General features: G+C 56.7%; 6 protein-coding genes across 6 annotated transcripts; 2 read left to right on the top strand and 4 right to left on the bottom strand.

The window, feature by feature from the left end:
• Window positions 1-5,920: 5,920 nt before the first annotated feature.
• Window positions 5,921-8,035, bottom strand: WHR41_05558 (uncharacterized protein; the record flags this gene model as incomplete). Its single annotated transcript, XM_069374163.1, has 1 exon — window positions 5,921-8,035. One exon carries the CDS (start codon window positions 8,033-8,035, stop codon window positions 5,921-5,923), a length of 2,115 nt encoding a protein of 704 aa, XP_069229276.1.
• Window positions 8,036-8,464: 429 nt separating this feature from the next.
• WHR41_05559 (uncharacterized protein) lies at window positions 8,465-10,339 on the bottom strand (the record flags this gene model as incomplete). The annotated part of the gene is made up of 1 exon (XM_069374164.1): window positions 8,465-10,339. The coding sequence occupies one exon, from the start codon at window positions 10,337-10,339 to the stop codon at window positions 8,465-8,467; it is 1,875 nt and encodes a 624-aa protein (XP_069229275.1).
• A 472-nt stretch (window positions 10,340-10,811) lies between these two features.
• On the bottom strand, window positions 10,812-12,950 carry WHR41_05560 (uncharacterized protein). The gene is made up of 2 exons (XM_069374165.1): window positions 12,182-12,950; window positions 10,812-12,126 (listed from the first exon to the last, which is right to left on the bottom strand). Exons 1-2 carry the CDS (start codon window positions 12,431-12,433, stop codon window positions 11,044-11,046), a joined length of 1,335 nt encoding a protein of 444 aa, XP_069229403.1. The 5' UTR covers window positions 12,434-12,950; the 3' UTR covers window positions 10,812-11,043.
• A 519-nt stretch (window positions 12,951-13,469) lies between these two features.
• On the bottom strand, window positions 13,470-14,186 carry WHR41_05561 (uncharacterized protein; the record flags this gene model as incomplete). Its single annotated transcript, XM_069374166.1, has 1 exon — window positions 13,470-14,186. One exon carries the CDS (start codon window positions 14,184-14,186, stop codon window positions 13,470-13,472), a length of 717 nt encoding a protein of 238 aa, XP_069229404.1.
• Window positions 14,187-14,412: 226 nt separating this feature from the next.
• Window positions 14,413-16,355, top strand: WHR41_05562 (uncharacterized protein). Its single transcript, XM_069374167.1, has 2 exons — window positions 14,413-15,814; window positions 15,874-16,355. Exons 1-2 carry the CDS (start codon window positions 14,527-14,529, stop codon window positions 16,122-16,124), a joined length of 1,539 nt encoding a protein of 512 aa, XP_069229401.1. The 5' UTR covers window positions 14,413-14,526; the 3' UTR covers window positions 16,125-16,355.
• Window positions 16,356-16,718: 363 nt separating this feature from the next.
• Window positions 16,719-18,599, top strand: WHR41_05563 (uncharacterized protein; the record flags this gene model as incomplete). Its single annotated transcript, XM_069374168.1, has 1 exon — window positions 16,719-18,599. The coding sequence occupies one exon, from the start codon at window positions 16,719-16,721 to the stop codon at window positions 18,597-18,599; it is 1,881 nt and encodes a 626-aa protein (XP_069229402.1).
• Window positions 18,600-18,624: the final 25 nt, after the last annotated feature.

Genomic DNA, 18,624 nt, shown 5'->3' on the forward strand with positions numbered 1-18,624 from the left:
TATAGTGCAATGTTCGTTACATGATGAAGTGTGACGCGGCCCAATGCCTCATTCTGCTTGACCAGATTCTCAAATTCACTTGCAAGCCACGTGATGTCGGTCTGAAAGCCATGCAATCCCCTGTCCATTGTTTCATTGTGTTTGCAAACGTTGGAAATTATTTGTCAGATAATAGGGTGTGAGGTGCTGATGTCTCCAAAAGCACATCCCGCGCCAAAGCTAAGCGAAGGCGCATGAGACTGCGGCAGGAGTACATTCCTGTCTGAGGTTGAGGTACTCACTACAGCGCCAAGCAATCGACTGCTTCAATTGTTCAAGCATTCATTACATTTATCTGGCTATATGGCTGGTGATCTCGCAAGATGCAAGTTGCGGCACAAGGCTGTGACCGATGCCCACTATGTTGTCGCTTTGTTTCTTCATGTCGAAGAAGAATGAATAGCTGGTACATGGGTCTTGACCGTAATCATCATTGACGAATCAACGATGAGGCCGTTGGAATAAATAGTCGTCATTTGCAGTGATGTTGACGGAGAGTGAAGAGTGTAAGCCGTCCAGCAATATTAGTTATTTCCAGCAGATGTTGATGGATTCATTAATGGCTTTGCACTTTGCGCTTTCCCCCCACCTGTTCGTTAACATCACGACATTGATGAATCGCGCCATGGGTGGAACAATGGACCTCGCTGCCATCTCCGTCTTCATCAACGTCGCTACGGACGAGATCTACTGGCTTAACTTCGGCTGAGATAGGAACTACATCCGCGCACCATCACAGACGTCACGCGACGACTGCACGCGATATTCAGAAGTGAAGCGATCGATGATGATCGATGATCAGAAAAGCAAATTTCATTGATGTGTCCGTATTCCCCAACCCCGAGACCTCAAACGCTACAGGTACTACCCTAATCGCCCATGAATGGCCATTCATCTTCATTCCTGTAATTAGAAAAGAAAATAGGCCCAATCCTAAACCGACATTTTGTTTCTCCTTCCCTTACAAAAGCCATCACAGCCGCCTGGGAAGCCATCATACAAGAGGAAAGTCGTAACATCGTCGGAAGGTCGTATTCTTTTCGCCTCGCACAAAGAAACCAAACCGGTCGTCATTATCCCTTCTGCCAAACAAGATCATCAAAATGTGCGCCAAGCGCTGGTATAGAGCGCTCAAGAACACGTGATATGAAAATGGCAGAAAGACTCGTACACGTATGGCTTTTCCCAGTTGTTTCCCCCAACCGAGCGCTTAGAACGCCGAGATGGTATTGGGAAGCGTAAGAGGCCGCTTTCGAAATGAAAAAGAAAGCTTTTCCTTTTCCTTGCCCAGCAGTGAAAGACCGATGTAATGGCCGACCGTAGAAAGTAAATGTAATCCGAAAATCTCGCAAATCAATGTGTGCGTGAAAAGGCCGTGAGAGATAAGAATGGAATGTCGTTGAAAGCCCTGGAACGCCGTCGCTGAATGGAAAGCAGGTAGTAAACGTGCGTGTAATGATGTAAGTCGTCTTAGCCCGATGGACGGGCGAGTGAGGGCGGTGTACTGTTGGATATTCATGATCGACGCTCATATCCACCATCGCGGTTTAGATGGTCTGGGGCGAGCGGCCGCATTTTGGTCGTCAACAATCATAGTCGACAATCATGTCCACGATCATGATCGTGCATAGGATTTCCCGACCTCCTCCGCCTCCGCCCCATATCGCTTCAATAATCACAACCGCCTCTCATATCCCCCATCATGATCATGAATCGTATCCCTCCTGGCCCTCCCCCTATCGCTCCCGCCCCTACTCCCACCAGCCCGACTGCCCGAGCTCTTCGACGAGCCGGCATGGTAGCTCCTGTCCCTCGGCGGCGAGCTGGAGCCGATAACCCACGTCTCGCCCTCGTCCGTCTGGCGGACCTCGAGCGTCGTGTTGATCGGGATGTTGAACACCGTGTCGCCGCGCTGGATCTGGATCGTCGAGTCCTGGCGCGAGGCGCCGCTCTTGCGGCTGCCGCCCGAGACGTGGCTGGCGGGCTTCTTGCTGTCGGCGTGGGAGGGCGCCTGCGTGCGCTTGACGTTCTCCGTCGTCAGGGTCGCGGGCTGGGGGTCGCCGCGCGTGCGCGCTTGGTAGGCTTCGGCTTCGTCCTCGCGCTGCTGCTGCTGGAGGCGCAGGGCTTTGGACTCGGCTTGCTCGCGCGTCGGGTAGGTGTATTTGCGGCCGTGGGCGTCTTCGACGATGTACTGCTGGGAGGGGCGGGAGGTTTGCGAGAGGGAGGAGGATTTGTGGCGGCCGTGCTGCGAGGAGCCGTGGGAGACGGAGGACTGGCGGCTGGGGCGGTTGGAGGTGGATGAAGAGTAGGAGAGGCGTTTGTCGACGACAGCGCGGGCCGTGCGGTCGGAGTCGACGTAGTCGGAGGACGACAGGTCTGGGTCGGAGTACTGGTGGCCGCGTCGGGTGATCTCGCGGGTTGGGTGTCGTATGTCGACCGGCGTCGTTCTAGACGTCCTCAGAGAAGGCCGTCGCGCGGGTACGAGAGCAGGAGGCGGCATGGCTCTCCTATCTCTGTCCTCTAATTCGTAACGCGCCCGCTCTCTCTCGTACTCACGTCGGCGGACACGTTCGTACCGTCGACCGTCGTCGTATTCATCATCGCCACTCTGAGACGACTCGGACTCTGATCCGGAATCGGGAAGAGCCGCATCACCGCCAGGAAAGCTGCCTGGCATGAGCGAAGACCGCCTAGCCGAGATAGTAGACTGGCTGGTCTGCTGCCGTGTCAGACTGTTACTAGGCATTTCGTAGCTAGTTGCGGCCGCATTGCCCTGCCGAGCCGAATATGTCGACGGCAAAGCGTGTTGGTAGCCTGTACCTGGGGAGGAAGACAGCATGTTGCCACCAGTGGGCGGCATGTATGATCCGTAAGAGTCACGTGGCGATCCTGAGGTCAGCTGGCCGGCCGTTGCCTGCCAGTTCGCGTTGGGATACTGGCTGGTGTACGAGCTGCCGTATGCCGATGGCGAGGGCGGCGGGCCATGTTGCTGGGTGGTGTATCCCTGCGATGGTAGAGCGCCACCCTGTGGGTAGCCTGCTGCCCAACTCAACGGACGGGCGGGGCGGGAAGCCGATGGAGCCCTTGGGCGAGGTTGAGGCGCGGCTGAGTAGTTGTATCCAGGTGCGTGCTGCATATAGTGGTAGGTCGAGGCTTGGGCGTATGATGCGGCCGTCACCGGGTCGTGGACGGGGAAATGTGTGGTAGTTGATCGTTGCAGCGGCTGCTGCTGCATCTGTGGTCTGGAAGGCAAGACATATTGCCGCGAGGTGTTTTGCGCACTCGGACAGCCTGGATCATCACACAGCGGATTCGTGCACAACGCTGGTCTAGACACTGACGCTGACCGTGAAGGGCGTTGCTGAGTCTGTTGGCCGTCACCTGGATGAACGATAGGCTTACTAGATCTGGAGGCGACCGGCTGCGAGCTTCGTGTCACGCGCTGGTTGGCTGCGACGGGCTGGGAGTGCGCGCTGCTCGCCGCCGTATTGTTGCTGACGTGCGACGAGTATCCGGAATCGCTAGCGGCGTCCCGTTTGCGTGGTTGTTGCGGGCGGGCTAGAACCCTGGCGGCGGGAGTATCGTGCTTGCGCGCTTCGATCCGTGTATCAGGCCTGGCAGCACTCTCGTCGCTGTCATAATCTTCAACATACGGCACCGACGGCGGTGGGTGGCGGTGACCCTCAGGCATCTTCGGTGTTGCCTTGAGAGGCGCGGTATCTCGGGGGTCGACTGGGTTGTTTCGCCGCTACGCGACGATCGGAGCGGAACGGTTGAAGTTGCCTTGGTCCCGCAGTGGGCGGGCGAAAGCTGATCGGCTCGTGTTCTTGATCGGTGAGGAGCGTCACCGCGCCTGAACGACAGACAGCGTTGTGTGCATGCGCGAGAGCCTTTGATTCATTGTTGGATGTCTCGGAGGTGGTGTCGTCGCAAGGCAAAGAAAACGTCAGAAGGCAGAAAAGGCGCCGGATGACTGTTTGCGCTGCGAGCGAAGGGCCGCTAGGGCTGCTGGCTGCCTTCGCGAATCATGCACGGCGGAAGCTGGGTCACAATGAACGAGGCGCATGCGACGTGGGAAGCCGAAGCATGGCGGACGCGCGGAGAGGATAGGGAGTGTGGCAGCTTGGGCAGGCGCCAGCTGGGAGGGACGCGGCCTGTGGAGCGCCGGGCATGAATGGGCAGACGAGGCAGATCAGACTAGAAGTGAAACATGCTGAGGAACAACAGAAGGAATCGCTGGAGCCCAAAAGTCTGGGGAACTGGACATGGATATGGGCAGGAGGGCGCGCGACGGCGAGGACGGCGAGGCACTTGTATGGCCACTAGACGAGACCAGTCGTGGCAGCTACTTTCTAGCGCTGCATGTGCAGTCTCAAGGGTGGATGCCGACGTGCAGGATGCCCACCAGGAGATGGCGGGATAGCGCGTCCGTCGCCGGGCAGCAGACCAGCGCGCGACTGCTGCGGGCGGCGAGGTGGTGTGGTGGCACAGAGGGCGCGCCGGTGTGGATGGCACGCACGGCGAGCGGCGCATGCAGTCGTAGAGGCTGTCATGCGGTTGGTGGGAGTGGCAGCAGGCGGCGGCTTTACTGTAGGTCTCGCAATGCGACCCCGGCCAACCGTACAGTGCTCTGCGCATCATTGCGCCAACGGGCTCCATGTACCGATCGTCTGTACTTCCTTAAGGTTGTCCGCTTCGGGCGCGACTGGGCGGCAAACGGCCAGAGCGGACCTCGCCATCTCTGCGTACCTCTCGGCCTGCCTACATGTAGTCGTCGACCTCACCTCCCCCGGTGGACGTGTGCGTATGTGCGTGTTTGTCCAGCAGACCGCCAGCGTCATCCGCGCGACGGCATTTCACGCGCGCACGCCTGCGGCTACACGCTGGCAGCTGCAACCCGTCACCGGAAAGCTGCAAGACATCCAGACGGCAGTGGGCGCGGGCGGCGCGCGGACACGTGCCGGAGGAGAGAGGGACGGGCGCCGGAGGAGAGAGAGGGACGGGCGCCGGCTCGCTCGCGGCGATCGGAGGAGCAGCGTGAAGTCGAGCAGAAAAGCCAAAAAGTTCGCGACGCCGTTCCCTCTTCACCGCTCTTTCTGTCGAAGTGGACCACCACGGCGCGCCGCACCAATTGCAGCCGCGAGGCCCGGCCTTGGGCTGCGGGCATGTGAATGGCGAGCGCAGCGATCGGGGTGTGTTGAGATTGCGCCTCCGCCGGGTGCGTCGCGGGCAGTGGTTATAGGCATGGGGGAGGACGCATTTCGCGACTGGGATGCGTACAGGCCGTCTTGCCTTCGTCGGCGGCGAGCGAGCCGCCTGGTATTTGAACCGCGCCCGCACGTGTGCGGATGGCGGGCGGGCAAACGAGCGACGTCGTCGACGTGAGGCTCGCGGACCCTCTCTCCACGCTGTGCGACCACACACACACCAGCCTCGACTGAGACACCGCAACTTTGGGGCCCAGAGTTTGGCCGTGCGCGGGCTCGACGAGGAAGGTGTTCGTCAGCTATCTGCGAACCCAGAACGATAGCGGACGAGCTATAGCTCGGGATGGAGCTGTCGGGTGGTGGCAGGCAAACATGACAAGCTCGGTGAAGACACCTGTGGTGCAACATTGAGTTGTTCGACGGAGATCAGTTGCCCTCTTGGACAATGACGATTGAAGTAAGATATATTGGATTTGGGCTACGTGCTTGCGCGTGTGAGTATGCTATCAAATTACGGGTCATGCAGATTCCGCCGCGCCAGCGACATTGGATCTGTCGCTGCGTCGAAAGCCAAGAGCACGATCTGAGGATGGCTCCTTGGCCGTCCTCGGTCGATCAATGCTTTGTCATTACCGAGGGCCACTGTTCGGGAATGTTCCACCGAAGCTCCCCTCTTACATCCTCTCCACAGGCGTGAGGCCAAGCAGCTTCATGCCGTTGGCCAGCACCTGCCTGGCGCTCTCGTACAGGCCCATGAGCGCCACCTTCTTCTCGGGGCTCTCGGCGTAGACGACACTCATCGTCTTGGCGTTCTTGTTGCTGGTGTCCTTGGCGTCGTAGCACGAGCTGAGAGCCTTGGACATCTTGAAAAGGTAAGTGAGAACAGTGACAGGCTCCTGAGTCTTGAGCGTGTTGTTGAAGACGTCGGGCCACTGGGCAAGGGTACGGACAAGGTCGATGCCCTCCTTCGCGGTGATCAGGCTGAAGTCGGCGTTGGCGAGGTCAGAGTCCGAAAGCTCCGACTTGCGCTTCATGGAGCACAGACGGGCGTGCGCATACTGCAGGTAGGGACCGGTGTCACCCTCGAAGGAAGTCATGCGTTCCATATCGAAGTTGTAGCCGTTGGCCATCTTGCCGCTGAAGTCCTGGACCATAATCGAGGAGATACCGAGGATGTCCGCAGTGCCTTCGGGGTCCTCGACCTGCTTGTACTTGTCCTCGTTCTTCTTCATCACGTCGTGCATGAAGTTGTGCACGTCGTCCAAGCTGTCGGCCAGCGAGATGACAGTGCCCTTGCGAGTGCTCATGGTCTGGCCCTTGGGGTCCTTCACCATACCGAACGACAGGTTCTCGCACTTGCCGACGATATCGCTGTAGGGTGAGCCCATGAGGCGCAGGATCTCGAAGAACTGCGCAACGTGGGTGTCCTGCTGAGACGCAATGACGTAGATCATCTTGTCGAAGTGGTACTTGTCGTGACGCTCGCTGTTGGCAGCAATGTCACGGGTGAGGTACAGCGAGGTACCGTCCCTCTTCTTCACCAGGGTCTTGCCCAACTTGGGCTTGCCGTGCTTGCCGAAGTCGACGAGCACGGCTCCTTCGCTGAGCTCGGTCAGACCACGCTCATCCATGACCTTCGCAGCGCGCTCCATATCCTCCTCCAGGACAGTCGACTCGCCACTGTAGTCGTCGAAGTAAATGTTAAGACGAGCGTACATGTCCTTGTACTTCTCGATGGAGTAGTCGCGGAATCGTTGCCAGTTGGCAATAGCCTCAGGCTCGCCATCCACCATGCGCTTGAAGAAGCGGCGGGCCTTCTCGTCAATGCTAGGCTTCTCCTCGAGCTCCTTCAGGACAGCCTGCAGCTTCTTGATAGTCTCCTCGAGCTCGGCCTCCTGCTCGTCGGTCCACTTGTGCTCAGGGACGGGCTGGGGCTTCTCACCCTTGGCGGGCTTCTTGGGCTTGGGAGGGACCTTCTGCTTTTTGAGGTCGTCGATCTTAGCCTTGAGCTCGTTCGCAGGCTTCTGCTCGACGTAGTTGTCCTGGTTGATCTTGACGTAGACCTCGTTCAAGTGCTTGACAGCATCCTCCTTGAGAGCGTCCTCGTTGCCGTACTTGTCGAAGCCCTGAGAAAGAACACCGTACTGCTTGCCCCAGTCACCAAGGTAGTTCATGGAAAGAGTCTTCCAGCCAGCGCGCTCGTAAAGCTTCACGAGGAAGCCGCCGATGATGGTACTCCTCAAGTGGCCAGTGTGGAACTCCTTAGCGATGTTGGGACTCGAGTACTCGACGATGACGAGCTTCTGGGGGCTGTTAGGATCGCTGGGGTCGGTGTGGCCAAGCGAGCTGTTGAAACCGTACTGGTCCTTCTGCTTGAGGATGGTAGGGCCAGTCAACTGCGCCAGCGCAGTCGGCTCGAAGAAGAAACGGACGAAACCCTTGTCGGCCGTGGGCTTCTGGACGAGAGGCGACTCGAACTTTTCGGCGATCTCGGCGGCCAGCTCGTCGGGCTTCTTGCCCTTGAAGCGAAGGGCGGCAACGGGCAGGCAAAGGTCGCCGTGCTTGAGGTCCTGGGTCCATTGCACAGCGTTGTCGATCACTTTGGGCTCCGCACCAGTGATTTCCTGGACTTTCTTGATGATCTGCGCCCTGTAGACATCGATGGGGTTCACGGTAGGGAAGAGCTGGACATTTTCCAAGGAAGGCACATCGGTGATGCCCAGCTTTTCAAGCTGAGCATTGATGTGCTGCATTTGCGCGGCATCAGCGCTCGTATTGGTGGCGGCCATGTTGTAATATGCCTTTGAAGAGAAGGGAAGTCGGAAATTCGGCGCTTTATTGCGTTGCGTTCGTGGCCATGCAAGTCCCCCGTGACTCAGGCTGACAGGATATCCGGGTGCAAAAAGCTTTCTGACGGAGATGCCGTGTGACTGTGCAGCCTGTGAAACAGATCGAGAAAAGCTCAACGAGGGAATCATACACAATGAACTTGAGATGGTAGACTGACTAAAGTAAGGGCTAGACTAATCAAGGTTCGCGGGCAACCCACACAAAAATGTTTGCGTGAAGTTGCCGCGTCGAGCGACGTCACGTGCACGGGTTGGCCCTCCAATCAGCAAACGCGATTTGAACGTCGAAGGAGAAATGCTCATTACTCGCTAAATAGCTACAAGAAAGACATGGTTACAACCCAGCGTATGTATAATCGTCAAGCGTGTTCATTCAGCCCATCCCAAGACGTCCCTGGAATCGTCGCATAACCTCGCGTACTCCAACAGTAACCTGAAGACGTAAATCGACATGTCTTCAGTCCTCAATACCTTGTCAGCCCACCTCTTGCCTTCCATAGCAATCTTCTCAGCAACGTCATCGTGGCCTGCCAGCCCGATTTCCTCATTGCCGATAAAATACTCCATCAATCCATAAATGTCCATAAAAGTGTTGTCCATGGGCACAAAATGCTTCCACGGTACAAGTCGAGAGTCGTGCCATTCGTCGTATATAGTGGCCTTTATCGGCAGAGAAGTCGAGCCGAGGAATCCACGGTATCTGCCGCTGAAGCTGTTGCCATCGATGTCGGGCAGGTATTTGTAATTGTATTGTTCACTCATCGGCATTGACTTGGCGATGGCGAAGTAGTGGTCGGTGTACGGACAGCGCGGCGAGCCATTTCCAGGGAAACATTCTAGCCAAACAGTCGCCACATCGCTCCAGGTCTGAATCCAGTCACCAAGCGAGCCGTTCGCTGATGTGGCGCCATACGACTCCAAATTGTACGCTTCTTTTGAAGGCAATATGAAGTTGGGAGGCTTTTGCCCATGCTCAGCTTCCCGGACGCTGGTGGCGTTTACCATACTGATAAAGCGATGGCGCTGGAAGCGTGTCCAATTCTCTTTCTTGTTCCTGCCACCAGAGGCAGATCCTCGCCAGATGACCTTGTTTTCCTTCTCATTCCAAGATCCGCCGTGGCCTTTGCCGCCAGAATAAAATGGGTCGTTAGTCCAGTACATTGCCGGAGGCAGGAGGATCTCGTTGTTCATTTGCAATTTAGATCCGCCGAACAACGGGAAGAATCGCTTCGTGTTGGCGATAGAGAGTGGCTCAACGAACGTGCCATGCATCCCTTGTAGATCGGGATTTTCGCAAGGCGACTTAGCCAATGTCCAATTCTGCACATAGCCGTGGTGGGAGTGCTTGGGATGGCCAGGCGACAGAGGAGGCGGAGTGCTGAAGTCGGTCTCAATGAAGGTCTTTCGCGCCGGACTGCCTTCAGGGCAGCCGATCACAGCAAGCGGCCAGTAAGGACCTTCTCCTCTAAACTGCGGGTCGAAGGGTGGCGGCGGTATCTTGTCAAGATCCTCCAATCCATGGAATTTGCTCTTCAGTTCATTAGCCGGCACAATCCTCCTTCCCGCTCTCATCTTCGCCATGTTCGCTTCAATCTCCTCGCTCTCAACCACCATCCTGCTTTCGTCCATAACATTGATCGGCATGTCCAAATCAGGCAGCCACCCCCCTCCTTCAAATACGCTCGCGACCATATCCTGCCACAGCGTCATCCAAGGCCGCTTCACGTCATCAGACTTCACCGTGACCTTCCCATCCCGGACTTTGACCTGGTGTTCGAACGTAATCGCATGCTCCCGCATCTGCTTCGCCTCAACACCCCAGAATGGGTTGAGATCATCGTAGATCCTGTCGAAGAACTCCTCCACGATCACCGCGCTGTGGTTCTGCGCGAAAGAGAACCACCGGTCGAACCCAGGCGGCGGCTGCCGCCCTCTTCGTTCCCTATATTGCCGCGCAGCATCCTGCAGCGTGTGCGCTTCTTTCTGCTGCAACCGTACCAGCTCAACATCTGCGCGCCCGATCAATTCGTCAATAGGATGCTCTCCGGGGCTCGTCGCATGAGTGGGTGGCGGCTTCTCGGGCTTCGCTGCGACGGGCGGGGCGATGTCGAGGCTGGGTATGTGCAATTGTCGCGGCACGCCGAAAGACGAAACGAACAGCCAAGCGGCTATCGTCAGGACGCCTGCGGCTATTACGAGTTGCGTGAACCGCGAACCCAGGGAAGGTGCCGATATGATGGGCATAATGGCGCGTGCGACAGGCGCGCGGGAGGCCGTGCGCAGAGGTGTTCGCGCGAGGTGTGCGATCAGCTGGCGGCGTGGTTTGTTCGAAGAGGCTGCATCTCGCGGTTGCGATTTTCAGCAAAGGCTCGTGGTGACATGGAGGAGCTGGTGTAAGCGATCGGAGCCGAGAAAAGGGAATGCGGCTCTGGGCCAAGCACGCCGCGAGCCTGGAATTGGTTGGCATTTAGCTTTCCGGGGTCCATGCTCCTCGTGGCTGGGAGAGACCAAATACACCACCGTGCTCTGCCACCTCCACGGGGAAGCAGCGTGCTCACCGAGTCAGGAGTCAGCCTTGTCTCCCTCCCAGACTCTGTCCTAGGTACATGTCGTTGTGAGAGAGGTGACTTTAAGATTCAAAGTCGAATGCCCGGTCACTCGATGTTGGAGAGAGAAAGAAAAATACACTACCTTTTCATGCACGGGCAAACAGCAGTTGCGGATAGGTTGAGGGTAAAAGTTCTCGCCTCAGAACCAGATAGTCTATATTCGTATGGATCATGCTTTTTGTCTACTAGCCAGTCCGGAGCATCTCAAACTCCGCTCCCATGCCCTTCGCCCATTCGTGGCCCCATGGCGATGCTCGACTGGATGCTAATGCTATCCACCTACATGCCTTCCCAGCGAGAATCTGTGGTTCATCGCGCGTGTGCTCATACTCATTACATTCAGTTGGTCTCCCTGACCACAGCGTCGACAGCCTTAGCAAAGTAGTCCACATTGTTTGTGTTCAGACCTGCCATGCTGATGCGTCCATTCTTGGTCATGTACACGTGGTACTTCTCGCGGAGCGCAAGGACCTGTGATTCGCTCAACCCGGTGAACGAGAACATGCCGATCTGGTCGGTGATGTGGTTCCACTTGCCAGGTGTCTGCATCTCCTCCAGCTTGGCGCGCAGGGCCTGGCGCATCTCGATGATGCGGCCAGACATGGTTCGGAGATCGCCCTCCCACTCGCTGAAGAGCTGCGGGTTGTTGAGGACAGTGGAGGCGACGCGGGCTCCGTACGCGGGCGGGTTCGAGATCTCGGAGCGCTGCAGGATGGCGAGCTGAGAGGCAACGCTTGCAGTAGTTTCCGAGGCGTGAGAGCCTGGCGATGTGACGAAGTGGAAGCAACCTGCACGCTCGCCGTAGAGACCGAAGTTCTTAGCGTATGACTGCGCTACAAGAAGCTCAAAGCCCTGCTCGACGAAATGGCGGATGGCCCAGTTGTCGGTGCTCAGAGAACCAGAGGCAAAGCCTTGGTAAGCGCAGTCGAAGAAGGGGAACTGTTGCCTCTGCTTCATGACCGTGGCTATTTGCTTCCATTGATCCTGAGTAGGGTCCACACCCGTGGGGTTGTGTGCGCATGCGTGCAGCAGAATGATGCTGCCCTCTGGTGCAGACTTGAGTGTACCGATCATGCCATCGAAATCAAGGCCCTTGGTGTCCTTGCTGAAGTATGGGTAGTTCTTGATTGGAAGATGGACATTGGAGAAGATCTGATTGTGGTTTGCCCATGTTGGCGAGCTGAGGTATATGGTCTTGCCTTCGGAGGTGGAGGGGTTGTAGAACCTAGAAAGGAAGAGGCCACCAAGGTGGTTGGCGCCAGTGCCAGAGATGGTCTGGAGCGAGGCGACGCGCTTCTCCTGAATTGCAGGCGAGTCGGCACCGAAGATGAGCTTTTGTGAGGCGGAAGTGAAGTCTGCGAGACCGGCGATTGGAAGATACTCGTGGTTGAGGTCAGGGTCTGAGTGGAGGATGTCATCAGCCTGTGAGTGAGGCGTTAGCTGGGAACGACGCGGTCCTGCACCACCACAATCATACCTTCTTGACGACGGGAAGAATCCACGGTACTGCGTTGTTGTCGCGGTATGCGCCGATTCCCAGGTCCACCTTCTTAGGATCTTTGTCGGCACGGTAGGCCGCCATCAGACCAAACAGAGGGTCTTCAGGTGCCTTCTGCACGGCGCCGAAGGCGCTCTGAACTCCGTTGGAAGACATATTGAGCTGCTGATTGAGTTGGTGGAGTCTGCTTGCAGAATTGTCAAGCCGTTGATTGTCGGAAGATGCTGACATTGTGAGGAAAGTGAGTGGTTTGGTGACGCGCGGGGTGGACTTCGGACGACGCAGACACACAGGCCACGATCGTGGGGTGTCGCTTGGAGCCGCCCTATGGCACGGCGGGGAAGGGCAAAAGCGTCTCGGGGCAAAATGCGCGGTTCAAACTTCCGAGTCGGGCTGCACTGGCCTGCACGGGAGTATGGTAAATGATGGTCGATTTTGAGAATGGCGCTCTTCTCCAACAGCTTTGATGACGCTACAAAGCGTTGTTTCAGCTGTTTTTTGCTGTGCTTTGGTGCTCTCCAATTTTCGAGAGCTGGCAATTTGCAGGAGATGCTGGACGCGTTTCGTTGCAATGTTGTTCTCGGGAAGTGGTCGGCAACTGACGGCTGAAACAGTGGAGGCGATATCCGTCCGGGTAATTGGCGCAGGATGCGGAGGGCTGCGACGAGTGAAAGCAAGAAGGAAGAAACTAGTAGGTAAGAGGAGAGTGAATTTAGCTAAGGCGAGCACGGAAGCAGCAGGAAGATATCGCGTGGCCTAGCTATGGCATATGGGCTCATGACCAGCAGAGAAGGAGTCCGGTTCTCTTTCGTGGCGCCCGAGCCGGCCGAGGCAATTCAAGGCGTCATCACGCTTGCATGTGAAGCCTCGCAATTTTGCTCGATATGGTGATAACATTCACACAGTAGCGGCAGTCATTCCTCGGAGCCTTGAGTTCGAGTTGTCCTAAGCATGCTACTCGAGATGGTCCTCGGTGTTTGAGTGCGTAGCAGTGCTGCTTGTTCGGACGGTTCGAAGGGGCGACCTCGGAAGGACTGCCCATTACGAGACATTTACTTGAGTTTTTGTCCTGTGCATAATCCTTCGACATAGGCTGAAACGTTGCGCGACTTTCCCGTCTGGACGCATGTGATACCTTATTGTTTTGGTAATTCAACTAATGCTACCTCTTACGTTTCTTACAGCAGACTAGTGGCTTTCATGAGGTGAGAGAATCGAAACGCTTGCTGGGTCGCCCACAGAAGATCAGTTTGATACACAAGAACTTTCAAGATGCATTCACTATAGACTGCCGAGGTTTCTGCTCGATCATCCTCTTTCCGCAGTATTCACATGGCCTCAAGACGCGCAATTCGTACTTGCTCATTTTCTCCCCAAAAGACGACAGGAACGCGATGATTGCGTTCGTGAAGCCCAGGGTCGATGAGAAGTGACGCTTGTGTACTGTTTCACGGATAGTGCATAGGCACATGTCCGTCTCCACGGTTTCCAGAAAGGTCAATGGCCGCTGGTGTGACGTCGACGCCTCTGAATGCAGCTCAAGACTGTACTCGCCATCGGCGAGCATTCGTTGCCCCTGTAGCGAGAACACAGTTGAGCTCGGCAGCTTGTATTCGATTGCGAAGCTGCTCATCAACTCAATATAGCTCAAAAACTTCTTCAAGAGGCTTGAAGTGTACTCGTAGCTGCCCAAGACCAGGTCATCTTGAAGGATGAATGTGTTGTTTGAGTAGTAAATAGGTGTGCTCTCCGCGCGAATACTTTGGCATGTTTGGAGAAGAGCCGGCACGTTCCATTGTAGACTATCACTTGGCTGTCGTGCCTGCTCTTCGGTATCAAGACCTGGCCTTCTGTGAAAGAGCGGGATGGGATGATCGTCGATCAGCGCGAATTCCCATATCGTCAATTGGAGCTCTTTCGGGAGACGAAGGAGGGAGCTCTGTGGAAGATTGCAGCCGGGATTGAATCTCATTAAATCATCCATTTGTGATGATGTGTACACAGAGTACACTTGATGGGCACACGAAAGGGCGAAAGCTATTCCACGACATGACGTCCGCTGAATATGTACTTCCACTGGTCAGCTATATCCACCATTTCATGGTGCTGATGACGGAGGCGGCAGCGCGCCGGAATTTGCCGTTCGCGTGGGGTTTCCACCTCTTGTTTACATCCGAACTTCGCGGCGCCAAAACACACGCACCACGCGCATTGACCCTTTAGGTTCGTATCGCATATTGCATTCTACAGCAGACTTACACAAAGTGTGTTCTGCATTGTTATTCAACATTCGCGGCGATTGTCACCAGCGCAACGAACAACTTATGGCGCCGCGTGTCGCAAGCAGCCGCGCAGGAGCGTCCGACAGCGAAGACGACCTTGCAACCGCCGCTGCCATCTCATCTGTCGAGAACAGGCGCGCGGCGCAAAACACGCTCACCTCGACCAAGTTTGGCAAAGCTATGCGCCGTAATAGCACTACGAAAGCACCGATCAAGAGGAAAGCCCCCGCCGCGAAACAGTCACGTCAAGCGCTCAAGGATCGCACGAACTACCCCGGAGACAGCGAGAACGAAGAAGCGAACAACGCAGACGGCGCCGACATGGAGAACGAAGATCCGAAGCCTAAGACCAAGCGCACGAAGACAACTGCTGCCTCAAAGAAGAAGGCGCCTGCGAGCGAGCCCGCGGACGATGCTGTTAAGCCTGCTGCCGGTGCGAAGAAAGATCGGACGACAAAGCGCGCACCGTCAGCTGAGCCGACGAGAGTAATCCCAGAAACTCAGCAAGATCCCGATCATATGGAAGACGTGTCGGAAACCATCGAAGGCGCAGACGAGATGGAACCCGAGCCTGCGCCTAAGGCGCGACAGGCGAATGGCTACTCCTCGCGTCAACGTTCAACATCGGCCCAGCCGCTACAGCCTCGCGCGAGCGCGCGCTCCGTGTCAGCTCAGCCTGGATACCCCGGCCCGAGGGAGCGCAGCGGAAGTGTCAGTGGGACTGAGCGCGAGAGGAGAGGAGGCGACCCCGAGCTGCGCAGAAGGTTGAACGAGATGACACGGAAGCACGAAAATTTGAGCCTCAAGTATCAAAACCTCCAAGAGCTTGGTAAGAACAACGCGGAGACGAACTTTGAGAAGCTCAAGCGCGCTTCGGACGAGAAAGCGAAGACTGCGAACGACCTGATTGCTTCGTTGAAGAAGGAGCTTGCGGAAGCTCGCAAAGCCACGAAGGCCGATAGCTCCGAGACGACTGCACTGCAAAAGCAAGTCAACACCCTGAACGCGACGAACGAAAAGCTGGCGACAGAGAACAAAGATCTCAAGTCCAAGGCTCAGGCGGCGCAGAGCGACGCCAAAGCGGCGCAGAATGAGGTCAAGTCAATGGAAGCCAAGCTCGCTGCTGCGCGCGCAGAGGTTACTGCGCAAGAAGCGAAGGCTAAGGGAGCCGCTGCTGCTCGCAGTGTACCCGCAAACACGTCCGAGTCGCAGAAGGAGGCCAAGATGAAGGAGAACCTCTACTCTGACCTGACCGGTCTGATTATCCGCAACGTGAAGCGCAAGGATGGTGAAGACGAGTTCGACTGCCTTCAAACTGGTCGCAACGGCAGTAAGTTTCATCAGATATTCCAGTCGAGACGCGAAAATTCGCTGACCTTAGTTCCCCAGCTTTGCACTTCCATCTCACGGTTGCGAATGACTCGACTTCTTCTGCCCCTAAAACTCCGTCTGGCCAGTCTTACGAAGAGGCCGAATTCACATATGAGCCTCTGCTGGATGAAGGCCGGGATGGAGAACTTGTCGAGATTCTGCCCGATTACCTTACCGAGGATATCGAGTTCCCTAGGCACCAGGCCCTCAAGTTCTACCACAAGATGCTCGAAAGTATGATGAAGCGGATCATGGTCGAAGAGGAGTAAAGCGGCGAAGTGCCTGATTGCTGTGTCCACTGGGTCTTATCACAATTGGTGATGGCTCTTTATCATGCGGATTGTTTGGGTATTGGATGGTGCACGTGGAATGCAGTCGCCTCGAGCAGAGGCGATTATGGCGCACGGCGCTTTGGGCTAATATTAGATACCTCTTGATTTCTTTCGTATTGGCTTTCGTAATGCACGTTGAATGGAACGAATTGTAAGCCCATCAAAACATTGTAGCAGTAAATGATGCCAGTCGCTTCCGGCGATAACATATCGGACGGATTGCGCCAGCAGTGGAGCGGCTTATGACGCCGGCCCCTCAAGGAAGGGTGCAGGGTGCAGGCGGGACCTGGGGGTTGATGCTCGTGCAGCACCGGAGGTAGACAGCTGTACCGCCAGTTTCACATGAGAGATTGCCCTATACCACTGATGCTATAACTCACCACCACTGCTCCTGCACTCGCCGATCCGACGAAGCCATGGCCTGCTGCGCCGCGAAATAAACAACAGCAGTCCGCTTCGGCCAACTCCCAAGGGAACCACGCAATCAATGCAGCCGCCTCAACAGCGCTCGCGTAGTCAGTGTCACCGACAATGCACGCCAGCGATGTCCGCACCAGCTCAACCCCTGCCTCTTCGTCCTCCCTGCGTCCTCGCAACCGCCGGTTGATCTCGGGCTTGAGTGACGTGGGCGACAACGAGGAGGACAACCAGCTGCTGAACCCCAACACCGCCCCCACAAGGAGAGCTGCGAGCCCGCTGCCGAGTCCATTCGAGAGTCGAGGAGGAAGTCCGATACCACGCGAGAGGTTGAGCAGACCAACGAGCTCACGAGGCAATCAAGGCAAAAGGAATGAGAGTCCTATCGCGAACCTTTGGGGTAGCTCGTGGAATACGCTACAGGGCTTCGCAAATGACTTGCTCGGAAACGATGGCCCGGCAATGCAGCAAAGGACACGCCGGCCGGTCGGTCGGATGCATGTATCCCGCGGCAGTATGTCAGCGCCGCCTGCGGACTGGGGACCTCAAGCTCCTACTTCCGCACCAGGCGTTGGAAGCATAGGGATGGGATCGAGAGAGGAAGTCGAGAATGCGATGCGGGCACAGAAGAGGAAGGAAATGCTTACCCGGGGAGAAAGCTATGCGGACTCGTTAGGACGGATCAAAAGGAGGACGTCGGATGAGGATCGCGGAGGGATGGCATCTTCGGCGCCGCCTGGGGATCACGAGATGAGAGATGCACTGGTCTACCTCCATAACGTTCGGAAAGAGGATACACTTGCGGGGATCACTATACGATATAACTGCTCCGCAAACGCACTGAGGAAGGCGAACAGGATGTGGCCGAACGATACCGTGCAGAGCCGGCCGATCTTGGTCGTGCCCGTAGATGCTTGCGCGGTGAAAGGGAAGCCCTTATCGCAGTTGGAAGCAACGGACCTGTTAAGCGACGAGAACGATGCTTTGTCGGCGGGAAAAGCAGAGGAGGTTTCAACTCCAAAAGCTCCAGTGCCCGTAGCCAACGGCAACGACCTATCGCGCAATCGAACGAACTCCGCCTCAACGAACACAAGCACCCACCGATCCCTATCCGCCGCGGTATCAAACTCTGATACAGAACCACCCTGGCACCACGACTCCTGGGTTTTATTTCCAGGTGCCTCGAAACCAACCGAAATCGCACGCCTATCAAGAAGAACAATCGGTTACTTTCCGCCAGCCAGACGAAAAAGCGCTTCCTACTCCGACCTCGACACGCCATCAACGTCGCTCGACCTCTCTCGCACCAACACCTCAGATCGCCCTGTCATCTCGCCTCTACGCGACCCTCCACAACGACCCCGCGGTGCCCGACGCACCTCCAACGCCACATCAGGCTACTTCCCCTCCTACCTGGCCGGCCCAGGCGGCGTCGGCACAATGAACAAGAACGTTTCCTCTCCTGGCCCAGCCCAAGACGGCCTGAACAAGTTTTTCGCCCGCCACCTCCCCGACGTCGCACCACCACGAAATCAGCAGTCCCTCTACCAGCCCGAAATGCCGCACTACTCTGACGCTTCGGGAGCGACAACGCCCAGCTCGCAGGCCCTCAACAACGGCCACATCAACATCGAAAACGTCGGCGGCGCGATCGAGAGCTGGATGCGGCGCGTCGCGTCCAAAGCGAAAGATGCCCTCGAGCCCACTGAACGTGCGAAGCCCGCACGAGCAAGCGTTGGCGTGCCGCATACCGGCGTGCGAGGCGTGGGTGATTTGATCGAGATGACGGATGAGTTTGAGATCGGAGGGGACGAGGAAGACGAGGTTGATGCAAACAGGGGACGCCGGGGATCGGAAATTCACGGCACTCCTGTGAGTGTCGGCGGCGGCGGCAACTCGTCTGGATTCTTCAATCCTGGCGCTGCGGCGACTGGGGCTGGGAAGCGGGAAAGGAGCAAGGGCGATCAGTTTGGCAAAGCTGGGAAGGGCGATTGAGAGCATCCGCGATGTTTTGCGGGAT

Source organism: Cladosporium halotolerans, assembly GCF_011745625.1.
Source record: "Cladosporium halotolerans strain TM138-S3 chromosome Unknown Sca15, whole genome shotgun sequence".
Classification (NCBI taxonomy): domain Eukaryota; kingdom Fungi; phylum Ascomycota; class Dothideomycetes; order Cladosporiales; family Cladosporiaceae; genus Cladosporium; species Cladosporium halotolerans.

What these genes read in the sequence shown, in the direction of transcription:
- WHR41_05560 (XM_069374165.1), bottom strand. Translation starts at nt 12,433, where the DNA reads ATGTCAGCATCTTCCGACAATCAACGGCTTGACAATTCTGCAAGCAGA. An exon ending in TTCTTCCCGTCGTCAAGAAG is followed by an intron (nt 12,127 to 12,181) that starts GTATGATTGTGG and finishes CCTCACTCACAG; the next exon opens with GCTGATGACATCCTCCACTC.
- WHR41_05562 (XM_069374167.1), top strand. Translation starts at nt 14,527, where the DNA reads ATGGCGCCGCGTGTCGCAAGCAGCCGCGCAGGAGCGTCCGACAGCGAA. An exon ending in TCAAACTGGTCGCAACGGCA is followed by an intron (nt 15,815 to 15,873) that starts GTAAGTTTCATC and finishes TTAGTTCCCCAG; the next exon opens with CTTTGCACTTCCATCTCACG.